Source organism: Antennarius striatus, chromosome 14 (genome assembly GCF_040054535.1).
Source record: "Antennarius striatus isolate MH-2024 chromosome 14, ASM4005453v1, whole genome shotgun sequence".
Classification (NCBI taxonomy): Eukaryota; Metazoa; Chordata; class Actinopteri; order Lophiiformes; family Antennariidae; genus Antennarius; species Antennarius striatus.
The window spans coordinates 5,198,559-5,218,230 of NC_090789.1; the positions used below are offsets into that span (position 1 = coordinate 5,198,559).

Genomic DNA, 19,672 nt, shown 5'->3' on the forward strand with positions numbered 1-19,672 from the left:
TCACATTCTCATTTTGTTACTACAGACATTTTAAGGTTAGGGCCATGCTAAGGCAGGCCTGTGCTCTTTCCATTGTGTTGTTCTCAGATGATGGTACTTGCATATGATGGAACTGAGGCATGGCAAACAGTATCATCGTACCTGCCTGAGAAATATTCTGAGACATGATGGAGCTTGATGACCTTGAAGTTGGCCCAGTTTCCAGAACCCAAGAGTAAAAAACCTGTAATGGTGGTTGAGTGAGAAAGCATATAATTTTTTGACATTAATTTTATTCATGCCTTTATTTTGTTACTGATTAAACTGAGATAACCCTTAAAAAGTAACAAGGAGAAAATACAGGTTATTTAGACTCAAAACAAATTATCCAGACAAATCTTCAAATAAAAATAAAGGTGTGTTTTTATATCGCGGGAGAACAAAGATTTAGGATATGAAATAGATATTATTCAAATATATTACCGGTATAATGTAGTTGCAGTTATATTCAAATTGTCATGCAGCACAAACTCACAATTCTTGTTGGGACCGGTTGGAATCATATTAAGATTTTGTATTTCCGTAGTCTTCATACAAATATTTGAAACAAGAACCTTCAGAATATGTGGAATCTTGTGATCGACAATCAGATGGATTAAGAATCTGTGAAGTCATTTTCAACCAGAGACTTTTCTCCACAATGCCACAAGTATACCAAAGGGAGGGGGGGTACCTAACCTACTCTATCCACTTTGACCCGATGAGACATGACCCAACAGAAAGTCTAGGTTCTAATCCAATCTGACATCTGACCTTGTTTGAAGGAAAGGATTTAAAGCCACAACCATCAGAATAACAAAGCCTTACATGAACCCAGGGTGGACCAGTGAGAACTCTCTGATTTGTGTGCATCAGTCCCCGGAGTATGTACTTTAAACAGTCACACTGTGTGTGCAGGATAAGACTAAAGACATAATGGCACATTAGAAGCAAACACATCTTTATTGACATGCAGGAAGGGGTTGTGAGGAGTCTCCTGCAGGTAAGACACACACAAACACAATAACCAGTGGAAAACTAAAGATGTCAGCAAAGCTCGAGGTTCCTGTCGTGCTTACTTGTGATGCGTTACACATCCTGTCGGTTTTTTACTTCCTTTTTGTACGTATGAGTGTGTGCTATGTAGTGTGGACTGTTTGGAAGATTTGTATGTACTTGCCTCCTTCTCTATCCACACCCCTGTGAAGTGAAAACAAATACCTGGATTTCAAAGGGATACTAACTTCCTGCCATATTGCTTACACCTATCTGGTTACATATGATGTGTAAACTTCACAGACTGAAGTGGGAAGATGTTACTTTAAGACAAAAGGAGCTTATCATTTAAAGACATTTTTGCAGCGCTTTCTCTCACTGGCCATTTCATGTGTGTCCATTGATAAAGAGATAGCAAAATTAAACATTCTATAACATAGATGGACAGTGTTTTATTATGATCTCTTGCTAACCATGACTACTTTTGCATCTGTCTACTCGCTGCAGTGTGTGACTACAGATGCCGGATCATCCATGCCGTTGTCTCAGCTGTGTTTGTGTGATTTATGCCTCTTGTGTTTTTTCTTCTTTTTGGCCTCTCTGTCAGCGGAGTGGTCACGGCGCCTCCTCTTGGATTTGCATTCACTACTGCTGCTGTCGCTGTCGGAATCCTTCCTCTCCTTCTTCCTTTTCTTCTTCATTTTCTTCTCCTGGGGAATGTAAATGGAAAAGAACAAGTCTTTTTATTTTGCAGGGCCATGAAATGGAACTTAAACAATAAAAATGGAGAAGTACATAAAACAGCAGACAGTGGCTTTGATCCCTCAAAACCAGCAATTCAAATGTTTTTTCTTTATGTCAGCACAAAGCTGATCTTTATCTCTTTTCGTAGTTCCTTTAAGGCAGCTTTCTATCTCTCAGTATGAGCAACCCATGCGTATGTGCAGTCATACAGAGAAGTGTGGGTTGCTGAATCAGATGACTCACAATCACAAAGAGAGCTGAGAAAAAGGAAGAGAAAACCATGCTTGAAATCATCGCTGACATAACCACCTTCTTTTTCTTCTTCTTTTTGTCTGAGTCTTGCTGTGGATTGACTGTGGCCGGTTGCTGCTGTTGTCGCCGCTGTGGCTCTTCATCGCCCTCCTCAGGCAGCAGAGCATACTGCAGACCCGGAGCGGAGAAACAGTCTTTTGTAAAGTGACCTAAAACGAGGGATTTATTAAAACTTCTGAACTTCTTTACTCTGGTTGCAAACATAGTTTATGGGATAAAAGCGTAAAAAAAAGTTTATACCTTTGCAACCACACTTTGAACATGTTGTGTTGAGGACAGCCTCCAGTGTGATCCTGTTGCCTGTGTGATCCCTAAAGTTCCTACGTCGCCTTGCATCCTGCCTGCATTCACATACAGGAGATAAAACACACACAGTCGCTACACACAGAGCAACACAACTTTGACAAAGGAAGAGTGTAAGCACTCACTCTGCATTGACATTGTTCGGGTCCAAGTCCCGCCCCGTTCCCTGATTGACAGCCTTCATTGAGAAGGACAATTTCACCTTGTCACCACGGATCTGACACACAGGGGCAGAGCCGCAGTCATGTCGTTGATTCATTCAAATAACACGACATAGTTAGTCTGTTAAGGTGTGTGTGTGTGTGTGTGTGTGTGTGTGTGTGTGTGTGTGTGTGTGCATGAGATATTACCTCTCTCCCAATGACTTTAATCCACACCTGTTCTCCCACATCCACAATCTCAGAAGCATTCTCGACCCGTGTGGCGGACATCTCACTCACATGCACCAGCCCTTCACATGTCATGGAAAAATTACAGGCAATCAATCTGAAGGAGAGCCGTAGGATTTTGTTGTCAATAAAATATAGACCTTTATTATGAAAAGACACAATTCAAGCTTTCAATTAGTTCATTCATAAATTGGAAAAATCTAAAATCTCAACTTGTTGGGATGTAAAAGTGAAAAGTTTTTGAGTGGATGTTTTGAAACCACAGATGTGGATGAAAACATGGCTTCTGAGCATCCATCCAAATGAACAAAATGGGGGGTAATGATGAGAAAGTATAATGTTTTCAAAAATCTTTGAACACCTCTCTTCAGTCACATCTGTTGACATTTACTTGCCTACACTTAATGCTGTACAGTACTGTATTTGCTGCCAAGTCTGAATGCCTTTAAGTTCTGTAATTCAACTTTTCTTTTTTTGAAACTCTAATAATGCATTAGTTATGTGAACTATGGTACATTTTTAAGTTACAAATATTCTTAACTCCTTGATCGGTTTGAAATACTTCTGTTCAGTTCAACTCTAAACTCAAGAATAAATCTACACTACCTCAGCAAGTAGTAATTAATATGTAGCCCTAGTTTCAGTATTTACAGATATAAGTGTTCCATTTCTTAACAACCCTGCTCCAAACATCCACAGTGTCATTTCTCCATGTTAAAGTCATCCTGGATAACACAACTTTGTGCCAAATACATTCTTCTTGATGAATCAAAAATAATGTTATATGTGTTGGTGACCGTCCAAACAATATGCATGTAAATAAGTAACTTTTAATACTTTTTAACCAACCTTCCTTCTTGTACCCTGGCAATCTGACGAAGGCTCCATAGGTCTGCACAGACATCACCTCACCCTTGGCAATGCTGTACATCGGTGGCAGACCCTCCAGTCCAGCAGGCTCCTGTACTGGACCATCGCTGTCAGACATTACCACAGTAAAGGTGGACTGCAGATATCCAGGAGTGAATCTAGAAGACAGATTATAACATAATAATTTCATTCAATAATTTCATTATTTGTAGATTGATAAAACAGACACATTACCTTATTTAAGCTGACAATTTAAGATTGTATTAATGTAATCCAAAATCAGGTGTCTGGGGTATAATGTGACTGTACCGTTTACATTTAACTAAATGCATTTTATGTAGTTTTATATTTAATGTGTTCATATTTATTACAATAGTCACCCTCTTTTTAATGAAGGTTTTATTGTAGTACATCTACCAAAAAAGTTCGGTCCTTTCACTTGTAATTGAATAATAAAATGTTGGTGGGGAATAATTTGACGGCATGCATGGATTAAAGGTTGAGCAAAATTATTTACAATATTTAACTCTGCATTTACACGAGACGTTCAATCGCTCCTCGGATCAAAATTCTATTTCATTTTTACGATGATGCTGCTTCTGATGAATTACTTAAATGTGAATAAAATACAGTTTGTATCAGTAAATGTATTTGAAAATTTTTTTAGAGAGTATGTTTAGCGGAAAATACTGTAAATCTTCGTTATATTAAAATACATACACTCTTGCTATTTGCTTTGCGTTTGAATCGTAGTAAGGCTAACGCTAGCTAGCATTGGCTTCATATTTGAAATGCGCAGTCATTTATTTGCTTTGCCTTGTTAATCATATAAAGACGTGTAAATTGAATTACTGGATAGAATATAAACCCACGTCTATTAAAGAAAACTCTAGACAATGTACAATGCAATGCTAAAATAAGATAAATGATATAAAATATTACCGTTCGTCGGAAAGCTAGTTCAATTTTACATCCGGTGCAAACGAATTGACAACAAGTCCTTCAACCAATCACCGCTCTCGTTTTGCGTCTGACCAATCACACTCCTGCTAGTGAGCGGAAGTACTCCTTCACTCTTCTTCGTTGGTGGTTGTTAGCTCGACGTCTCTTCGCTGTAGACGTCCATTCATTTTTTTTGGTATATTATAGCAGTTTACTTTCTGTTTAACTCGTTTTGCCGATTCTTCCGGGATGATTGAACCGAAGAAGAGGGTGGCGGACATGGCGGTGGTGCCTACCGCCGTGAAGCGGCCCCGAACGGAGCTGGTGGCGGCAGTGCAGTCCCAACAACTCGTGGCCGCGGTACGGAAAGTATCGTTAGTGTTAGGATGTGCAATACAACACAGTATACTGCAAAATACTCTGTTATTAAGTATGGAAGTGTTAAGTATATCATTGTTTAAGGTGTTCAAAAAGAGGGGCCGATTGCAAGTTAACATACAATTAAATGATAACGACATAGCGGCAACCAATCACCAGGAAATACATCCTTCCATTCATCGCATGTCAGTACTGTACTACATTTTGTCTGTTACTTGTTGATCGATATGTTTGCAGGGTTTCATAACAAGGACAGATTATTACTACTAGTCCTCAATGTAAAAGGAAGATGTTTTTCTATACCATGTGTGTATATATTTATTAATGCACACAATCAGACTACATTTGATACTCGGTGTGTTTTCTGTAGGGTCCACCACGCAGCTCCAGCCTGCAGGCTCCCATCATGCTCATGTCTGGTCATGAGGGTGAAGTCTACTGCTGCAAGTTTCACCCCAACGGAGCCACGCTGGCCTCCTCAGGATTCGACAGACTCATATGTATGACAAAAGTGGTGCAAATGCTCCTAGTTCACACTTACATCAATTGTATACTCCAAGGCAGTGAGACTAACGTGCACACCGTGTGTCTTTGCTGCAGTGATGTGGAATGTGTATGGAGATTGTGAGAATTTTGCCACTCTAAAGGGCCACAGTGGAGCAGTGATGGAGCTGCACTACAATACAGACGGCAGGTAAGAACAGTCTGAGATTAATAATAGTAGTCATAGGTGTTGATGGACAAACAATGATATAAACTATGAATGAAAAAATGAAGGGATATTGCCTGTGGAAACATTCCATGTCATTAATTGCTTTTTAACTTATTTGTTAAATTCATCAGTTTGAAAAATGTCTCTCAAAAAAGGATTGACCCGTTATGTACTTCCTCTGTGTTTCAGCTTGCTCTTTTCAGCTAGCACAGACAAAACCGTTGGTGTGTGGGACAGTGAAACTGGTGAGAGGATCAAGCGCCTGAAGGGCCACACTTCCTTTGTCAACACCTGCTACCCGGCTCGCAGAGGGCCCCAGCTCATCTGCACCGGCAGTGATGATGGGACGGTCAAGGCAAGGCTTCTAGTCACCAGTTATTTGGAGTCACGAATTCAAGTTTTAACCTCAACACTGTCATTGATCTCAATAATATGTTTAGGAAACAGCGTTTTATTGCGAAGAATGGAAAAAATTTAAAGGTTAAATAAATGTTACATTGACACACCTAGAGATGTATCGTTCAAGCAGAAAAACATTTATACTACCCTGTACTCCTGTCATTTTTTCTAATCAATTTCAATCATTGCAGGACAGCTTTTGGCTTCATTATGTTCATTTTTTCCCTTTTTTTATGTATTTATTCCTGTTTTAGCTGTGGGACATTCGCAAAAAAGGGGCAATTCACACTTTCCAGAACACCTACCAGGTGCTGGCTGTGACATTCAGTGACACCAGTGATCAGATCTTATCTGGAGGCATCGACAATGACATCAAGGTACTGAGCTTTAGAATGTAGAGAGAACTTCAAAATGAACATCACCACATACAGGAAAATAATCTTTAATCAAATAGTATGACATGATTTTATTATGATGATCATTTCTAAGACATTGAAAAGGGTTTTCAGCAAAGGATCCATGTCGACAGTCATCTGCTGGGATACATAAATAAATAATAAGCATGATTGCAAATATATCAGCATGGAACAAAAGTAGGTCAAAATTAATCAGGCCAGTCATTTGCTAATTTTCATATTTCTTCTGATTAAACACACATACACCCCCCCCTTTTTGTTTTTGACAAGTCATACCCTGGTAATAACATTCAAAAATACACTGATTATATGACTTGAGAGAAATGAGTGTTCTGGTCACCACTAACTTAAAGAAGTCAGAAATGTCTAAGAATTCCGTCTTTAGCAGGATAACATTTACAGTACTCAACAATGACTTTTTAAATTCATTTAGTTTTAGAGGTGAAAGAAACAAAGACAATTACAGCATCATTAAATGTGTATTAATTTTTTTCTTGTAACAAAACATAATAAAATATAAATTTGATATATGACTATTTTATTGTACTTTTTAAAGAGGGAAATATAGTTACATTTACACTTGAAAGAAAGTCACAGTAAAAGAAACAATACTAGATCAAACTCTTGTTTTTGAGTTGTCCGTCTCTCACTGCTAGTTTTCCCCCTAAATTTCCCATTTTCAATAAAATGTATCCCCCCTTCTTATCCACTGAGCCACAGTTGTCACTGTAGAAGTATTTAAAAGACACTAAAGAGCTTCCAAAATAAGATTAAAGACAAACTGCAAACAGTGCTGTTACAGATTACAGTAATTGCTCTGGGTATTGAGCACCGCTGGAAGAAAGCGTGGCTCCAGCAGCTGGTGGGGGGCCATGAGTTCAGTCATTTACAATGAACTACATCTAAAAGAGTGTTATCAGATGCCACAGGCTGGTAGCTGCTAGTGCAACAAGATGCTTAAACTCATTGTTAGTGTGCTGTGAAGCTTCCTCCCCAGGTGCTGCTAATCCCTTCCCTTCTCCACCTCTTTCACTCTTGTGTTTTCCTGAAAATGTGTTGAAGAACTGCACTAGTGTCCTCATTCTGCTACCTGTCTCCTCCATAAACCTGAAGCAGTCTCCTTTGGGATTTGTGTGTTTATGTGTTGTAGGAACATCAGTTTTTCATTATTTCTTTTCCCTTGGTCTCCTACCTCATGACAGAAGCCTACTTTTTTGATACATCCTGTATTTCCCTTGGCGTAAACACTTTCATAAGCTGTCTTTTTATGTCCTGCAGGTGTGGGACCTGAGGCAGAATAAGCTGATCTACAATATGCACGGTCACGGTGACTCGGTAACTGGCCTCAGCTTGAGCTCTGAGGGTTCATACCTTCTCTCAAACTCCATGGACAACACAGGTAGGATGTTTGAGTGTATTCCACCTCTGAAACAACCTCCTCTCTGCTCATAACACTCAATATTCTTTTATGTGTGTGTGTGTGTGTGTGTGTGTCTCTGCGTAGTGCGTATTTGGGATGTTCGGCCATTTGCGCCCAAGGAGAGATGTGTGAAGATTTTCCAGGGCAACGTTCACAACTTTGAAAAGGTAATAACCCTGAAACACCCCAGTTAGCGGCTGTGGCGCTACTTTCCGCTGCATGTCTGGTACCACTGACAGAAGTTGGCCTGCGTTGACAGCTTCCCAGTTAGGTCAGCATGTTGAATCAGCAGGGGGGGCAGGCGCTGAGAGAAACTCCTTTGACTCTAGAAAGTAAATGACTAAAGTCAAGAGAGCGCACACAGAATGTTCCTCTCATTTTTCTGAAGTATTTCCAATTCATAAATATTTTCGCAACATGGCATTAGCAATGAGCAGACTGGAGACAAACTGAACTTCTAGTGTGCACGAGTGCCTCAAAAATCTCTCCTAATTCTGAAGGTACTGTTATGTTCCGGAAACATCAAAAATTATTTATATTTAAGCTCTGACTCCACAAAAAAACACTTCAAATGCTTGGTTGTGGTGGATTTTTTTTAATTTTCTGTAATTATAACATTTGTGATCAAACTTCAGTGCCTTTAGTCAACATCTTCGTCATGGCCTCCTCTGTTCTGACAGTAATGTTATAGACAATAGTAATGATTCATTTTAACACGTACAGTATTTATGACGGAAAATGATATTTTTAGGTTCTTATTAGTGAAGCTGTCAGCGTTACCATTTTTGTAAAGATGTCTGTGGAGTTTTCAGTGTGTTCAGGTGCAGTTTTATTTTTTTCTGCCCCCCTGTTTTTACTGACATGTCTACGTAGTCTCATTAAACTTGAAGCAGTGTTTCTGCGTCGCATTGCTGATAACATCCATCATGAGGAATGGTTTGTTTTGGAAAACTAATGTCTCAGTAATTATACTTCCCACCTTGCAAACTCCTGGATCAGGAAATTATCTTTTTCCTAAAGATGCATCAAAACACTTGTTTCTCACCTGCAGTAAACTGCAGCCTGCGTCCTCATTCTGTTAATGACTCCATCTATAGCCCAACAGGAGTCATGCTGATGGTGCCGCACGCCTGTTGTCATTACTCTCTGCTGTCTTCTCCAATAAAGATGTTCATCTTTCCCCTCATTACTGTAACAGTAGCTCTGGTGTAGAATGACTGTGTCACGTTGCTAATGCAGCTTCCAACATCTGTTCCTGTTTCTCAGAATTTGCTGAGATGCTCCTGGTCGACTGACGGCAGTAAAATTGCTGCAGGCTCGGCTGACAGGTGAGAGGCGCGCACATACACAAAGTGTTTTTTTCTTTTGTTCCTTAGTCTAAAAAAGTGCAATAAAATTGATTAGATCAAGAAATTAGTAACTGTATGATTTTACAGAATATTATGTCACTGTAGTCATATATGCCTCCTGCTAAATTAAGTCCCTGCTCCTGGCGTTTTGAGTCAGGTTTTTATCATCATATTATGTAAGTTATCAACAAAAATAAGTTTCTGTGGTGGATCCTGGTTTTTCTTCACCCAGATATAACATCTTACTTTTCACAGATACGTTAAATTAATCTGAATGACATTACCTCATTAGTGTTACTTACAAAACCTCCATTACTCTTAAGGATTGAGACCTTATTCCAGGATTAGATAGAAAAGTATGCATCACTCACCTGATCTCTAATTGCACATTATTCCTGATTTTCTTAAAAAATAAAAACTGTAATATTTCTCAGTTTTCCATTGTTTCTCATCCAGACTGATAGCAGTGACTTACCTGCACTGTTTCCACAGGTTTGTGTACATCTGGGACACCACGTCACGGAGGATCTTATACAAGCTGCCAGGCCACGCTGGCTCCGTCAACGAAGTGGCCTTCCACCCAGAGGAGCCGATAGGTGAGCCCAACAGCTGCTTTCATCCCAGACCACACGCTGTCATACGTGTCAGAAGACTTGTACAGACACACATTTAAGAAGTAGAGCAACAGGTTTGGGGTTTTTTAAATTGTGAAGGACGCGAGTCACCCCTAGCAGGGAGGGAAGGGTTTTCACATTTTTCTTTATTCTGTTTTTTGATCTGTCTCATTTTTTTTAATGTCTGTCAGTCTTCATGTTGCATCACGTCATTTTACCTGAAGCTCATGGCCAAGGATGTCTTCACAACACACTCCTTTTAATCTCTATAGACTGTGGTTTGATCCCCCTTTTGATACAAGGTCAGATGTGAATGCAAACCATGAATGCCTTCATCCCTATAGATGGGGTGATTTTGTGTTGATAAGGTGATCCAATCCAACAATCTGGTCTCTCTGGTTATTGGTTTTTTTCTTCTGCTTTGTCATCTTGCACAGCGTTTCCTCTTTAGAAAGTGTTTATTATAAGAGCTTCTGCTGGTAGAGGCTTTCCGAGCACCTTGCCCAGACAGTTTCCAAAGCAATGATGCCAATACACTGCTGTCCCTTGTTAAATCGCTTGTCAACGCTTATAGAAATCTACATCACACCACTCTCTTCCTGTGTCTCTTTCCTCATTGTCTTGATCCAACATCTGACAAACAAGCTGAGAGAAAGCTCTCATATGATACTTTTTTTTTTTTTTTAATCTTTGATTTCTGTTTAAGTAAAGGGAAAAAAGTTACTGAACCAAAGAGGAAACGCATCAAGATAATTCTCATCAACTGATCAGAAGAAACAAACTAGACAGAGAGGACACATCAAAAATTTTAATCATCTTCTCTTTCTGTCCCTCTGCACAGTGCTGTCTGGTTCCAGCGACAAACGCCTCTACATGGGAGAAATTCAGTAGGATATTGTATGAACTTGAATGTGTGTTTCCCGCTTTAGAAGGGGATGGACGGTGTTCAACGCTTAAGACGCAAGCTTTGTTCGTGTTATCGAAAAACAACCTCAGGATCTGTTCATCACGCTAAGTCACAACAGACTCCAGAATGACTTGTTTTGTTTTTTATAATCTGATTTTTTTTTTTTTTAAATAAACTTCTGTATTCTGTAATAAAGAACTTGTTTGATTATTTTGTGCTCATGATGCTTCCATGTTTTTATTCCCATGCTGACTTTAAAACAGGAAAAGTATTTGGGGAATTTAAATATATTCGACAGGAATCAGTTGAGCGAAACTCAATTAGCTTTTTTCAGTTATAATTAAAATTTTCAAACAACAAGAAAAAGCAAAACACATCTAAGTGAATCCGATCCTTCTTGTCTGAGAACCCAATGATTTGTATGAAAATAACTTGTCCTTTCCTCTTTAACACATGATTCTTTCCCTTTGTAATAAAAGAGGAGACATAATAAAAGCAGCTGCATCGAATAAACACCATAAATTTATACATTTTATACAGTAATGAGTGTAACCAAATCAAAATTAAACCATAATCCAAAACTGCTTCCACAACAAGGCTGTTTTATTAATCTGTGGGGATGACGTAACCCGGTCCCTTTCATTAGCACGACACAATCTGAGTGATATTCTGTGTGGCGTGTAGAAACATGTTTAAATCTTTATTAAAACAATTTTCCTGATGTACTGGTGGTGTTTGGAACCATACATCACATGTTGGCACCTCCAGATTTCTATTGTGGATAAAACCTCTTTGCCTTTTTGAATCACAACATAAATAATCATTTTTCCACTACTGAATATAGTAAGTGCTGATGTGAGGCTGGGCCGGGATAGCAGATGGATCTTGGGGCCTTTTTTTGGGGGGTTTTTGGGGATTTTGATCAACTCAAGGCAACTTATTTAAAGCTTAATTTCCTTTAATAATACTTCTTATATAATTATGATGATGATGACTGTGAGAGCACTTTTCATCCAACTGGATTTATGTGAACTCTGACCCTCGGTGAGGACCTGAGGTCACCACGGCTGGTCATTGTGTTCCCCTCCGCTGTAACGGGGGGCGGACGCGTCTCCGTCTCCTTCGCACTTCCGCAGAATCCACGCGGCTTCTCCTCGATGGGGGTCGCGGTGAGAGCCCCCACCCCCCTCATCTCTCTCCCTCTCTCTCTCTCTCTCTCCTTCTCCCCCCCCCCCCCCCTCGCTGCTCCTCCTGCGCCCTCCCCCGGCAGCGATTGTTGACAAAAGACCCACCGAGACGGAGCGAAGGAGCCCAGAACCCGGTCCTGGTGAGCAGATCCGTCCGGTTACTTGTGATCTTTGTCTGCGCGTTTCGAGGAGGGGGCGATCGGGCCGACGGGGAGGGGGTCGCGGACTCTCCGGTTCATAGAAAACCGAGAGTCACAACGAGCTGCTTTGTCTGCGAAGCCAAACATTAGCTGTAGTAACACTGCGGGGGTCGGTCCTTCCTCCTCCTCCTTCTCCTCCACCCTTACGCGCCCCCGTCCCTGAGTGATTCCGGATCATATGATGACCATTTATTCCCGCAGCCTGGGGCGGGTTGTGACAGCTTTCTCTCTCTCTCTCTTTGTGTCTTTGTGTGTCCTCTTTCTGGAAGGTGTGGCCCGGGGAGGTGATTCGGTTGTTGGCGGTCGGACCGCAGCGGGCCGGCGCGGAGAGGACGCGCTCCACCCTCCCTCCTTCCACCGTCTCCTCCTCCTGAATCCACCGACAAAAAAAACCAAAAACAAAACGATCGATCAGGATGGGTCGGTCATTGTGAGCGGAGCCATCCATTCGGCGGCGGGGTGGGTCAGTCCGGACGGGAATGGTGTTGATCTGAGACCTTACCAGGCAGTCTGGATCTGACCGGGGACTCGTCCTTCCCCCGGAGCCTCCGCGGCTCCAAGCCGCGTCCTGAGCCCTCCAAGATGGGGAAGTGCGACGGGAGATGCACGCTGCTGGTGATCTGCTCTCTGCAGCTGGTGAGCGTGCATTTAACATATACAGTTAGTGTTTTTAAAAAGCTCCAAAAAACTACCTCTATACTTAGTGCACTTACTAGTGGGGATATAATTAGAGCAGACAGACGCGCACATTGAAAGCAAAGCCAGTCTCTCTCTACAGCTCCACCAGAAAGGCTTTGAGCTGCAGCTGCTGCTGTGGGGGCCATGCCACATTACAGCCCAGGGTGTGTTGCATGGCTTTGAAGCAGGGGGTGCCTGGACAAGAAAGGGGGGGGGGGCTCTCTGGCGTTGGGGTGGTCCCTGAGAGAGAGAGAGAGAGAGAGAGAGAGAGAGAGAGGTGAAACCATGTGAATGTAAAGAGAAGGAGGCCCTGCTCACCATCTGGTCTCCATTCTGGAGTTAAAGTTAGCTGCTCCTGCAAGTTCCTCCAGCCCATTCATCATCATCAACATCATCATCATCATCATCATCATCATCATCATTCAGAGTGTAATGACTGTGTGTGAGCAGTGCGAAGGCCCCGTTGCCCTGGCGATTGTTTGCCAGGCTGCTAGGTTGTTGTTGTTGTTGTGTGTGTGTGTGTGTGTGTGTTAGATCCTCATTAGTTTTGGGGGGGGAGCTTTTGAGGGGTGCTCCTCGTTTACAGTCCTTGGACTGGCTGCTGCTCCCTCCAGGCAGTTACCATGGAAACAACTGCGGCAGACCGTGTATGTGTGTGTATGTGTGTGTGTGTGTGTGTCCCTGTCACTGTCTGTGTGTGTCTGTGTATATATTTACTGTGTGTCTGGGAAACCTTGATTACTTCTGTGGTTTCCTATGAACATGTCTGTATGTATTACCCCCCCCCCCCATCCCCTTCCCTGTCCCCTATAGGTGGCTGCCCTGCAAAGGCAGGTGTTCGATTTCCTGGGCTACCAATGGGCTCCCATCCTGGCCAACTTCTTGCACATCATGGCCGTCATCCTGGGCATGTTCGGCACCGTGCAGTTTCGCTTCAGATACCTCATCTTTGTGAGTTAAATCCTTCACCAGGCTCCCGTTTCTGTTTTTTCCCCCCACTGATAAAGCAGAGACTGATGGCTGTTTGTGTGTCTGCCCAGTATGCAGTATGGCTGGTCCTCTGGGTGGGGTGGAACTCTTTCATCATCTGTTTCTATCTGGAGGTGGGAAACCTGTCACAGGTAAGTTCTGTATGATTAGACGTCACAACTTTGATAAGTGCTCTTTGGGAACCGTCTGTTTAATTCATTTATCACGCAAAAGTGACAACTATTCTCTGGCTCCGGCTTTTTAAATAAGATTCATTTTCTATTGTTGTTTCCTTTTGTTTTACATCACCATGAAACGATGTCATCCTGACATCCATTTCCAAACATCCATCTCACGCGTCTGTCTGTGTGTGTTACAGGACAGGGACTTTCTAATGACGTTCAACACATCCCTTCATCGCTCATGGTGGATGGAACACGGTCCCGGTTGCTTGGTAACGCCAGTGCTCGACTCTCACATGGCCCCTGATGACCACCATGTCATCACTGTTTCCGGGTGTCTCCTGGATTACCAGTACATCGAGGTGTTGAGTTCAGCCATTCAGATTCTATTGGCCGTACGTATGACGCCCACACTCCTATAAATAATCACACACCACTTTGCCTTTTTTATTTTTTTTTTTGCTAACCCTCAGACCAGTGATTCATCCTATGACAGCACTCATCTTTTTTAATTTACGAACATCTCCTCCCTCACAGCTCTTCGGTTTCGTGTACGCCTGTTATGTGAGCAAAGTCTTCCAGGATGACGAGGACAGCTGTGAGTACCTTCCTCTCTTTCTAAACCACATTTGTCAAACTCGAGGCCCGGGGGCCAAATGTGGCCCGCCACGTTATTATATGTGGCCTGCCAGAGCATAAAGGGTCAGAGTGTCTAAAAATAAATAGGTCAAAAGTGTGCTTTGAGCAAAACTATATTTCCCACAATGCAGTAGTTAAGCTCTTTTTAACACTGACAAAAACATTTTGAGCATAGTTAATGTCCTAACTTGTGTTTGATGTTATTTTTCTTTATTCATTGGATAGTTTGATCCTTCATTGATCGAGTTCTGTAGGTTTAATAACCTGACAAATTAAAAGGATTTATGTTACAACAGAGAAACAAACGGGTTTTTTTTCTGTGAAACTGTAACCTGAATAAGTAATAAAGTAGGAGTTGATAAACATTGAGGAGTAGTTACATTTATATTACATTACATTGTGTTACATTACTGATGCAAAATGATGCTAAAATCTCATATATTTTCTTATGTAACACACCTGCTGGTTTGTTTCCAAATTATTTTGCATTGATTTCCTTTGACTACACTTCCTGGTGGGGCTCAGAACCAATAGGACGCCTTTCAGAGGATGATGTAACCTGTAAAACAACGAGTCGTAGTGTTTTTAGAACGGTTGCTTATGAAATCCTGCCATGTCCAAAAGCTTTATCCATACACCCTTTTTACTGGAAACACTAACAAGAACGACTTGTATGTTTGACACTAATGACGGACACTATGACCTGTTGGCCTGGAAAGATACCTGAGCTCAAACTGTTCCTGCTTCATCAGAACCATGGGGAATCTTCTCCTCTCTACCTTTCATGCACACGGTTGAATAAATATGTTCCCTGACTGAACTCTGTGCTCTAGTTGAGTCTTTGCTCTGCCTTATTGGAAAATTAAAATCACCGTTCAGGCAGTATTAAAGTGAGTTTTGTTGTGTTTTGTAATTTTGCGCCCTTCCCAAAAAAAACCCTCTTTTATCACCAGCCACCATTGCAACCCGTGGCTCGTGATGTGAGCGCTCTTTGTCTTCTCCGGCCGAGTAGAATCACCAGAGAAAATTCCCTCTGGGTGATCCGTTTGCTCCGGCTGTGTGGATGTATTCAGGATGTGTGCCGGACCTATCCTCTCTGTCGGTGTCCGTCTGGTGGTCGGCTGGGTAGCGGTGCTTGTCTGTCACCTCGGGTGTGCAGTTTGTGCATCTGAATGGGTCTTTATGTTTCACCCGCGCGGTGAAGGAAATTGGGTCCTGTAGATAGAATGTGACATCATCAGATCGAGTTCCTGTAACAGGAAGTGTCATGCTGTGATATAGTAGCACTGTAATAAGTGTCTCATGGTGTGGTTTTGTGATGAAGTAACAGTGACATGCAGTATAAAGTAAAGATATACAGTATTTTCTGCACATCTATTTACATCTTATTCCAAATGTCCGACCTCTTGCTTTGATCCTGCCTGGGAAAAACAGATCTTAAACTTGTCTCCACGGATGTAGATGACCAGAGAATGTTTTCTTTGTCATCCTATTGGTTCCCTTAATATGGATTTAGAAAGATTAGAATGATTGAAAGACGACATAAAAGCAGCGAGACGAATGATGTGTCTGATCATCTCCACAGATTCTGATCTCACAGTGTTTTTTTTTTTTTATAAAGGTCTCCTGAAGCAGTATAATACTTAAATACGTTAAGTCGAAATAGAATCTGATCTTGAAATATGACACTTGATAAAAAAAGAACTTAAGGGAAAGAGAAATGACATAATCTCTTTATCTCTGTGAAGTTGATTTCATAGGTGGCTTTGACTCATACGGCTACCAGCCTCCTCAGAAGTCCTCTCATCTGCAACTTCAGCCTCTTTACACGTGAGTTACAAATAGAATCTCTTCTTTTTTTCCCTGCAGGGACTCAGTCTTACACAACTAATGAGGAAAAAAATTTTTTTAACCAAGCCAATATGTTATAAGAAACGCTGCATCCTACTTTTTCAATGATGCACCTTGTTTTGGCCCTCACTATTTCTTATGTCCCCACATTGTTAAACCCCAGTTTGTAATGCATGCTTATTTTTAAAAACATGACATGCTATGCCTAAATTGACAAAAATGATGTCAGCGTGTTATTTGTCTGACTTTGGAAAACTTTCCCCAGAGCGACAGAAAAAATATTCAACTGTTTTCTTAGGTCATGACCAGTCCGCCAAGCGTCAGCTGCAGAACCCGTGCACTGCCCTTGTGTTACAATACATTATGACATTGATGTCTGACATTGTGAAATCCTCTGACCTCATGTCATCTCATTCCCAGGGCTGGTTAGCTGTTGGCTGCGTCCCTTCAGACCGAACCCTGATAGTGTCACTGTGGATGGAAAGAAGCGGTTGCCTTGAAAACACTCTGTGTCACAGTTATCCCCAAGAATGGACTTCCCCCACTTAGAGGCAAAGATGTGTGTGTGTCTCTCTGTGTGCGTGCATGTGTGCTTGTGTCTGAGGAGGAGAAATACAGCCCTGAATAGAATGTACAGACCTCAGGGAAGAACCAGCATGCCAGGAGGTGCGATGAGATGATGGAGGAGAGGTTGGGGAAATTTCTGTCAAACTACAGAAGACACACTTCACTTAACTGCCAGCTCACTACACTCCCACAAGTGTGTGTGTGTGTGTGTGTGTGTGTGTGTGTGTGTGTGTGTGTGTGTGTGTGTGTTTGAGAGAGACTGTGTAACTAACAGGACTAGTGGGTGCTTTGTATCTGCACCCTGAACTGTAACCACTTGGTGTCCCTGTGAATTTATTTTGGGGGTTGCTCATGTGGGGGCGTGGGTGGGATCACATAATTTAAAAAAAAAAAGGCACGACCCTGGCACGTACTTGTTGTTGCATTAAGATGTGACCATATTAAACCTGGACGGTCGTACGATTCCCATCCCCAAAGCCATCTTCCACTTCATTCAAGCTTTTTAGAGCAGCCCTGATCTGCTGAGGCGGCGAAACAGAGCTGGTGGAGGATGAGGGTCAGGCTAGCAATATTCTTCATGTTATTATTGACCTCAATCAAAAATGCATTGATCTGCAATACTTCAGTTCCTGGAAGCATTTGTCTTTTTAAAAGAGTCATAAAATTACACTCGCTATATAATAAAAAGCCGAACTCTAGATTTAAGAATAATTAACTGATAATGAGGACTATTTCCAGCCATGCATGTGCTGTGCTAGTGAGTGTTTACAACAGTAGGAGGTGGGATTATCTCAAAATAAACTACAGTGCCTGTGTTCATCATAGTGAGGGAACCTGCCATCCAAAAGTGTGGCTCTTTTTCTGCCTTTGTTTTTTTTATTTTTTTTTTATTTTGGATAATTAGCCAGAACATGCTCGATCAGGCTGATTTACAGGATTAACTCATTGTTGGTTTTAGTCTAGTTTTGTTGCTAACATTAAAAATGGAAAACTTCATTGGAATTTTTATTTGAAGTCCAGATCACTGCAAAAATCTAATTTACCAAGACAATTTGTTTTCAGGAAGAAAAACAACAACAACAACAAGCGTCTTCACATGCAATGCTGTTGACTAGGAATGCAAATGCATTTGGGCTCAGGCATTATGTACTTGGTTGGGGCAGAGGGTGGGGTGGGGGAGTGGGGTTACTGTGCATGTAAATAACCAGCCAATGATTGTTTTGTTGGTTCCATTTAGAGAGGGGCGGGTTACATTAGGGGGGTTGGTTGGACTCGGCCAGAGGGGTTTACATCAAAATTTTATATCATGCCCGTTTCTCTTCTCTCTTCCTGCACGCCCTCGTGTTACTCTCCTTTAACCTATCGGCAGCTAATTCTCCCTGTCATCTCTCTCCCCACCTTTCTTCAGCTCTTTCAGTTATTTCCACAGGAGCACAGCAATACAGGAGACCTATGAGGAAAATGTGAACAAAAAATAAAACACACTTTGAGTAGTTTTTGTATAATTGGGGAGAGGAAGAGAGAAAAGAAAGGCAGATATGAGATGAAAACCTTAAAGTGACATTTGAAATAATAAAAGTACACTTTCTACATTAAACGTGACTTTTGTTGTCATCTGCAGACACCCTTTTGAGTCAGCGAGTGACTGGAGGTTTAATAAAATGAGTGCTTTCCTTTCTAGCTTTGACTACATTGTATAAATGTCTGGATTATGGATCAGAGAGTTACATTTTTGCCAGATTAGTTTAGAAGATTAAACAAATAATGCATGCTGTTGATTTTATATTTTACAATGAGGATTTGCCAAAAAAGAAAAAAAATAAGCATTTCATAGAAAGGCAGGTATGAGAAAGTAAAATAATACAGATTTGTGCTATTAAATCATTATTTTAAAAGTAATATACAGTAACACCCAAGTCTTTGTACAATTCATCTGAGTAGGAAGGTGTGTCCAAATCTTTAAAGGATTATACTTGAATGAATGCAAGAATAAAATTGTATGATTTAATGTGTATTCATTACCTGGACAACACAGACAGTAAGCCAGAAATACCCAAGGGCTGCCTGGATGTAGTTGCATTACGTCATTCATAAGCATGTAAATCTTCACTACCGTCTGTTACCAAAAATTGTCTCTTTATTTGGATCCCACAGGCTTACAGCATCCCTTTACATCCCCGAGAGTTAACGGCGCGTCCGGCTCGGACGCGGACGCTGACCCGGTGGATAAAGCGCGTATTCTGTAATCGGATTCGAACCGTTACCGTAGAGATCCCGGAACATTGTGTACAGTCTCTAACGAGAATATCCCTATATAATTGTGGATAAGTAGGTTACGTTATATTTAAATTCTAAATATAACTAGTAGTATTTGTAAAAATAAATATTACAGCATATCTTTATAGTTTCAGTTATACCGCCTGTTCCAATAATGCAACGTCAGTATCTGTTGTCAATAATTTTTTTTCAATTCAGTATTGACATGTGAATTAAAATTCCATTATGAATCCGTGACACTGTACAAATAAACCACCCATAGAAACAAAGGAACCGGTCCGGTGCGGCCCCCCCTCCCCTCCCCTCCCGGTTGGCGCAATGAACCGCACGCTCGCTCTCATCCCTTCCCGTCA

General features: G+C 41.4%; 3 protein-coding genes across 3 annotated transcripts; 2 read left to right on the forward strand and 1 right to left on the reverse strand.

Moving 5' to 3' along the window:
• Nucleotides 1-1,367: 1,367 nt before the first annotated feature.
• On the reverse strand, nt 1,368-4,644 carry zcchc17 (zinc finger, CCHC domain containing 17). The gene is made up of 7 exons (XM_068332997.1): nt 4,575-4,644; nt 3,612-3,790; nt 2,724-2,824; nt 2,499-2,590; nt 2,311-2,411; nt 2,068-2,219; nt 1,368-1,724 (listed from the first exon to the last, which is right to left on the reverse strand). Exons 2-7 carry the CDS (start codon nt 3,748-3,750, stop codon nt 1,560-1,562), a joined length of 750 nt encoding a protein of 249 aa, XP_068189098.1. The 5' UTR covers nt 3,751-3,790; nt 4,575-4,644; the 3' UTR covers nt 1,368-1,559.
• An 81-nt stretch (nt 4,645-4,725) lies between these two features.
• On the forward strand, nt 4,726-10,995 carry snrnp40 (small nuclear ribonucleoprotein 40 (U5)). The gene is made up of 10 exons (XM_068333345.1): nt 4,726-4,934; nt 5,323-5,452; nt 5,553-5,646; nt 5,854-6,019; nt 6,318-6,440; nt 7,758-7,878; nt 7,984-8,066; nt 9,166-9,227; nt 9,741-9,844; nt 10,704-10,995. The coding sequence occupies exons 1-10, from the start codon at nt 4,824-4,826 to the stop codon at nt 10,751-10,753; spliced, it is 1,044 nt and encodes a 347-aa protein (XP_068189446.1). The 5' UTR covers nt 4,726-4,823; the 3' UTR covers nt 10,754-10,995.
• A 1,015-nt stretch (nt 10,996-12,010) lies between these two features.
• nkain1 (sodium/potassium transporting ATPase interacting 1) lies at nt 12,011-18,997 on the forward strand. Its single transcript, XM_068332767.1, has 8 exons — nt 12,011-12,096; nt 12,426-12,792; nt 13,648-13,785; nt 13,875-13,955; nt 14,183-14,380; nt 14,523-14,583; nt 16,373-16,454; nt 16,896-18,997. Exons 2-8 carry the CDS (start codon nt 12,739-12,741, stop codon nt 16,903-16,905), a joined length of 624 nt encoding a protein of 207 aa, XP_068188868.1. The 5' UTR covers nt 12,011-12,096; nt 12,426-12,738; the 3' UTR covers nt 16,906-18,997.
• The last annotated feature ends 675 nt before the right edge of the window (nt 18,998-19,672 follow it).

Bases quoted from the DNA above. Each gene is read 5' to 3' on its own strand.
- snrnp40 (XM_068333345.1), top strand. From the start codon at position 4,824: ATGATTGAACCGAAGAAGAGGGTGGCGGACATGGCGGTGGTGCCTACC. The intron at 6,020-6,317 runs GCAAGGCTTCTA...TTCCTGTTTTAG, and splicing joins GTGATGATGGGACGGTCAAG to CTGTGGGACATTCGCAAAAA. The intron at 9,845-10,703 runs GTGAGCCCAACA...CCCTCTGCACAG, and splicing joins CCACCCAGAGGAGCCGATAG to TGCTGTCTGGTTCCAGCGAC.
- nkain1 (XM_068332767.1), top strand. From the start codon at position 12,739: ATGGGGAAGTGCGACGGGAGATGCACGCTGCTGGTGATCTGCTCTCTG. The intron at 13,786-13,874 runs GTGAGTTAAATC...GTGTCTGCCCAG, and splicing joins GCTTCAGATACCTCATCTTT to TATGCAGTATGGCTGGTCCT. The intron at 13,956-14,182 runs GTAAGTTCTGTA...TGTGTGTTACAG, and splicing joins AGGTGGGAAACCTGTCACAG to GACAGGGACTTTCTAATGAC.
- zcchc17 (XM_068332997.1), bottom strand. From the start codon at position 3,750: ATGTCTGACAGCGATGGTCCAGTACAGGAGCCTGCTGGACTGGAGGGT. The intron at 2,825-3,611 runs GTTGGTTAAAAA...TGACATGTGAAG, and splicing joins GCCAGGGTACAAGAAGGAAG to GGCTGGTGCATGTGAGTGAG. The intron at 1,725-2,067 runs GTGGTTATGTCA...TACATTCCCCAG, and splicing joins AAAAGAAGAAGAAAAAGAAG to GAGAAGAAAATGAAGAAGAA.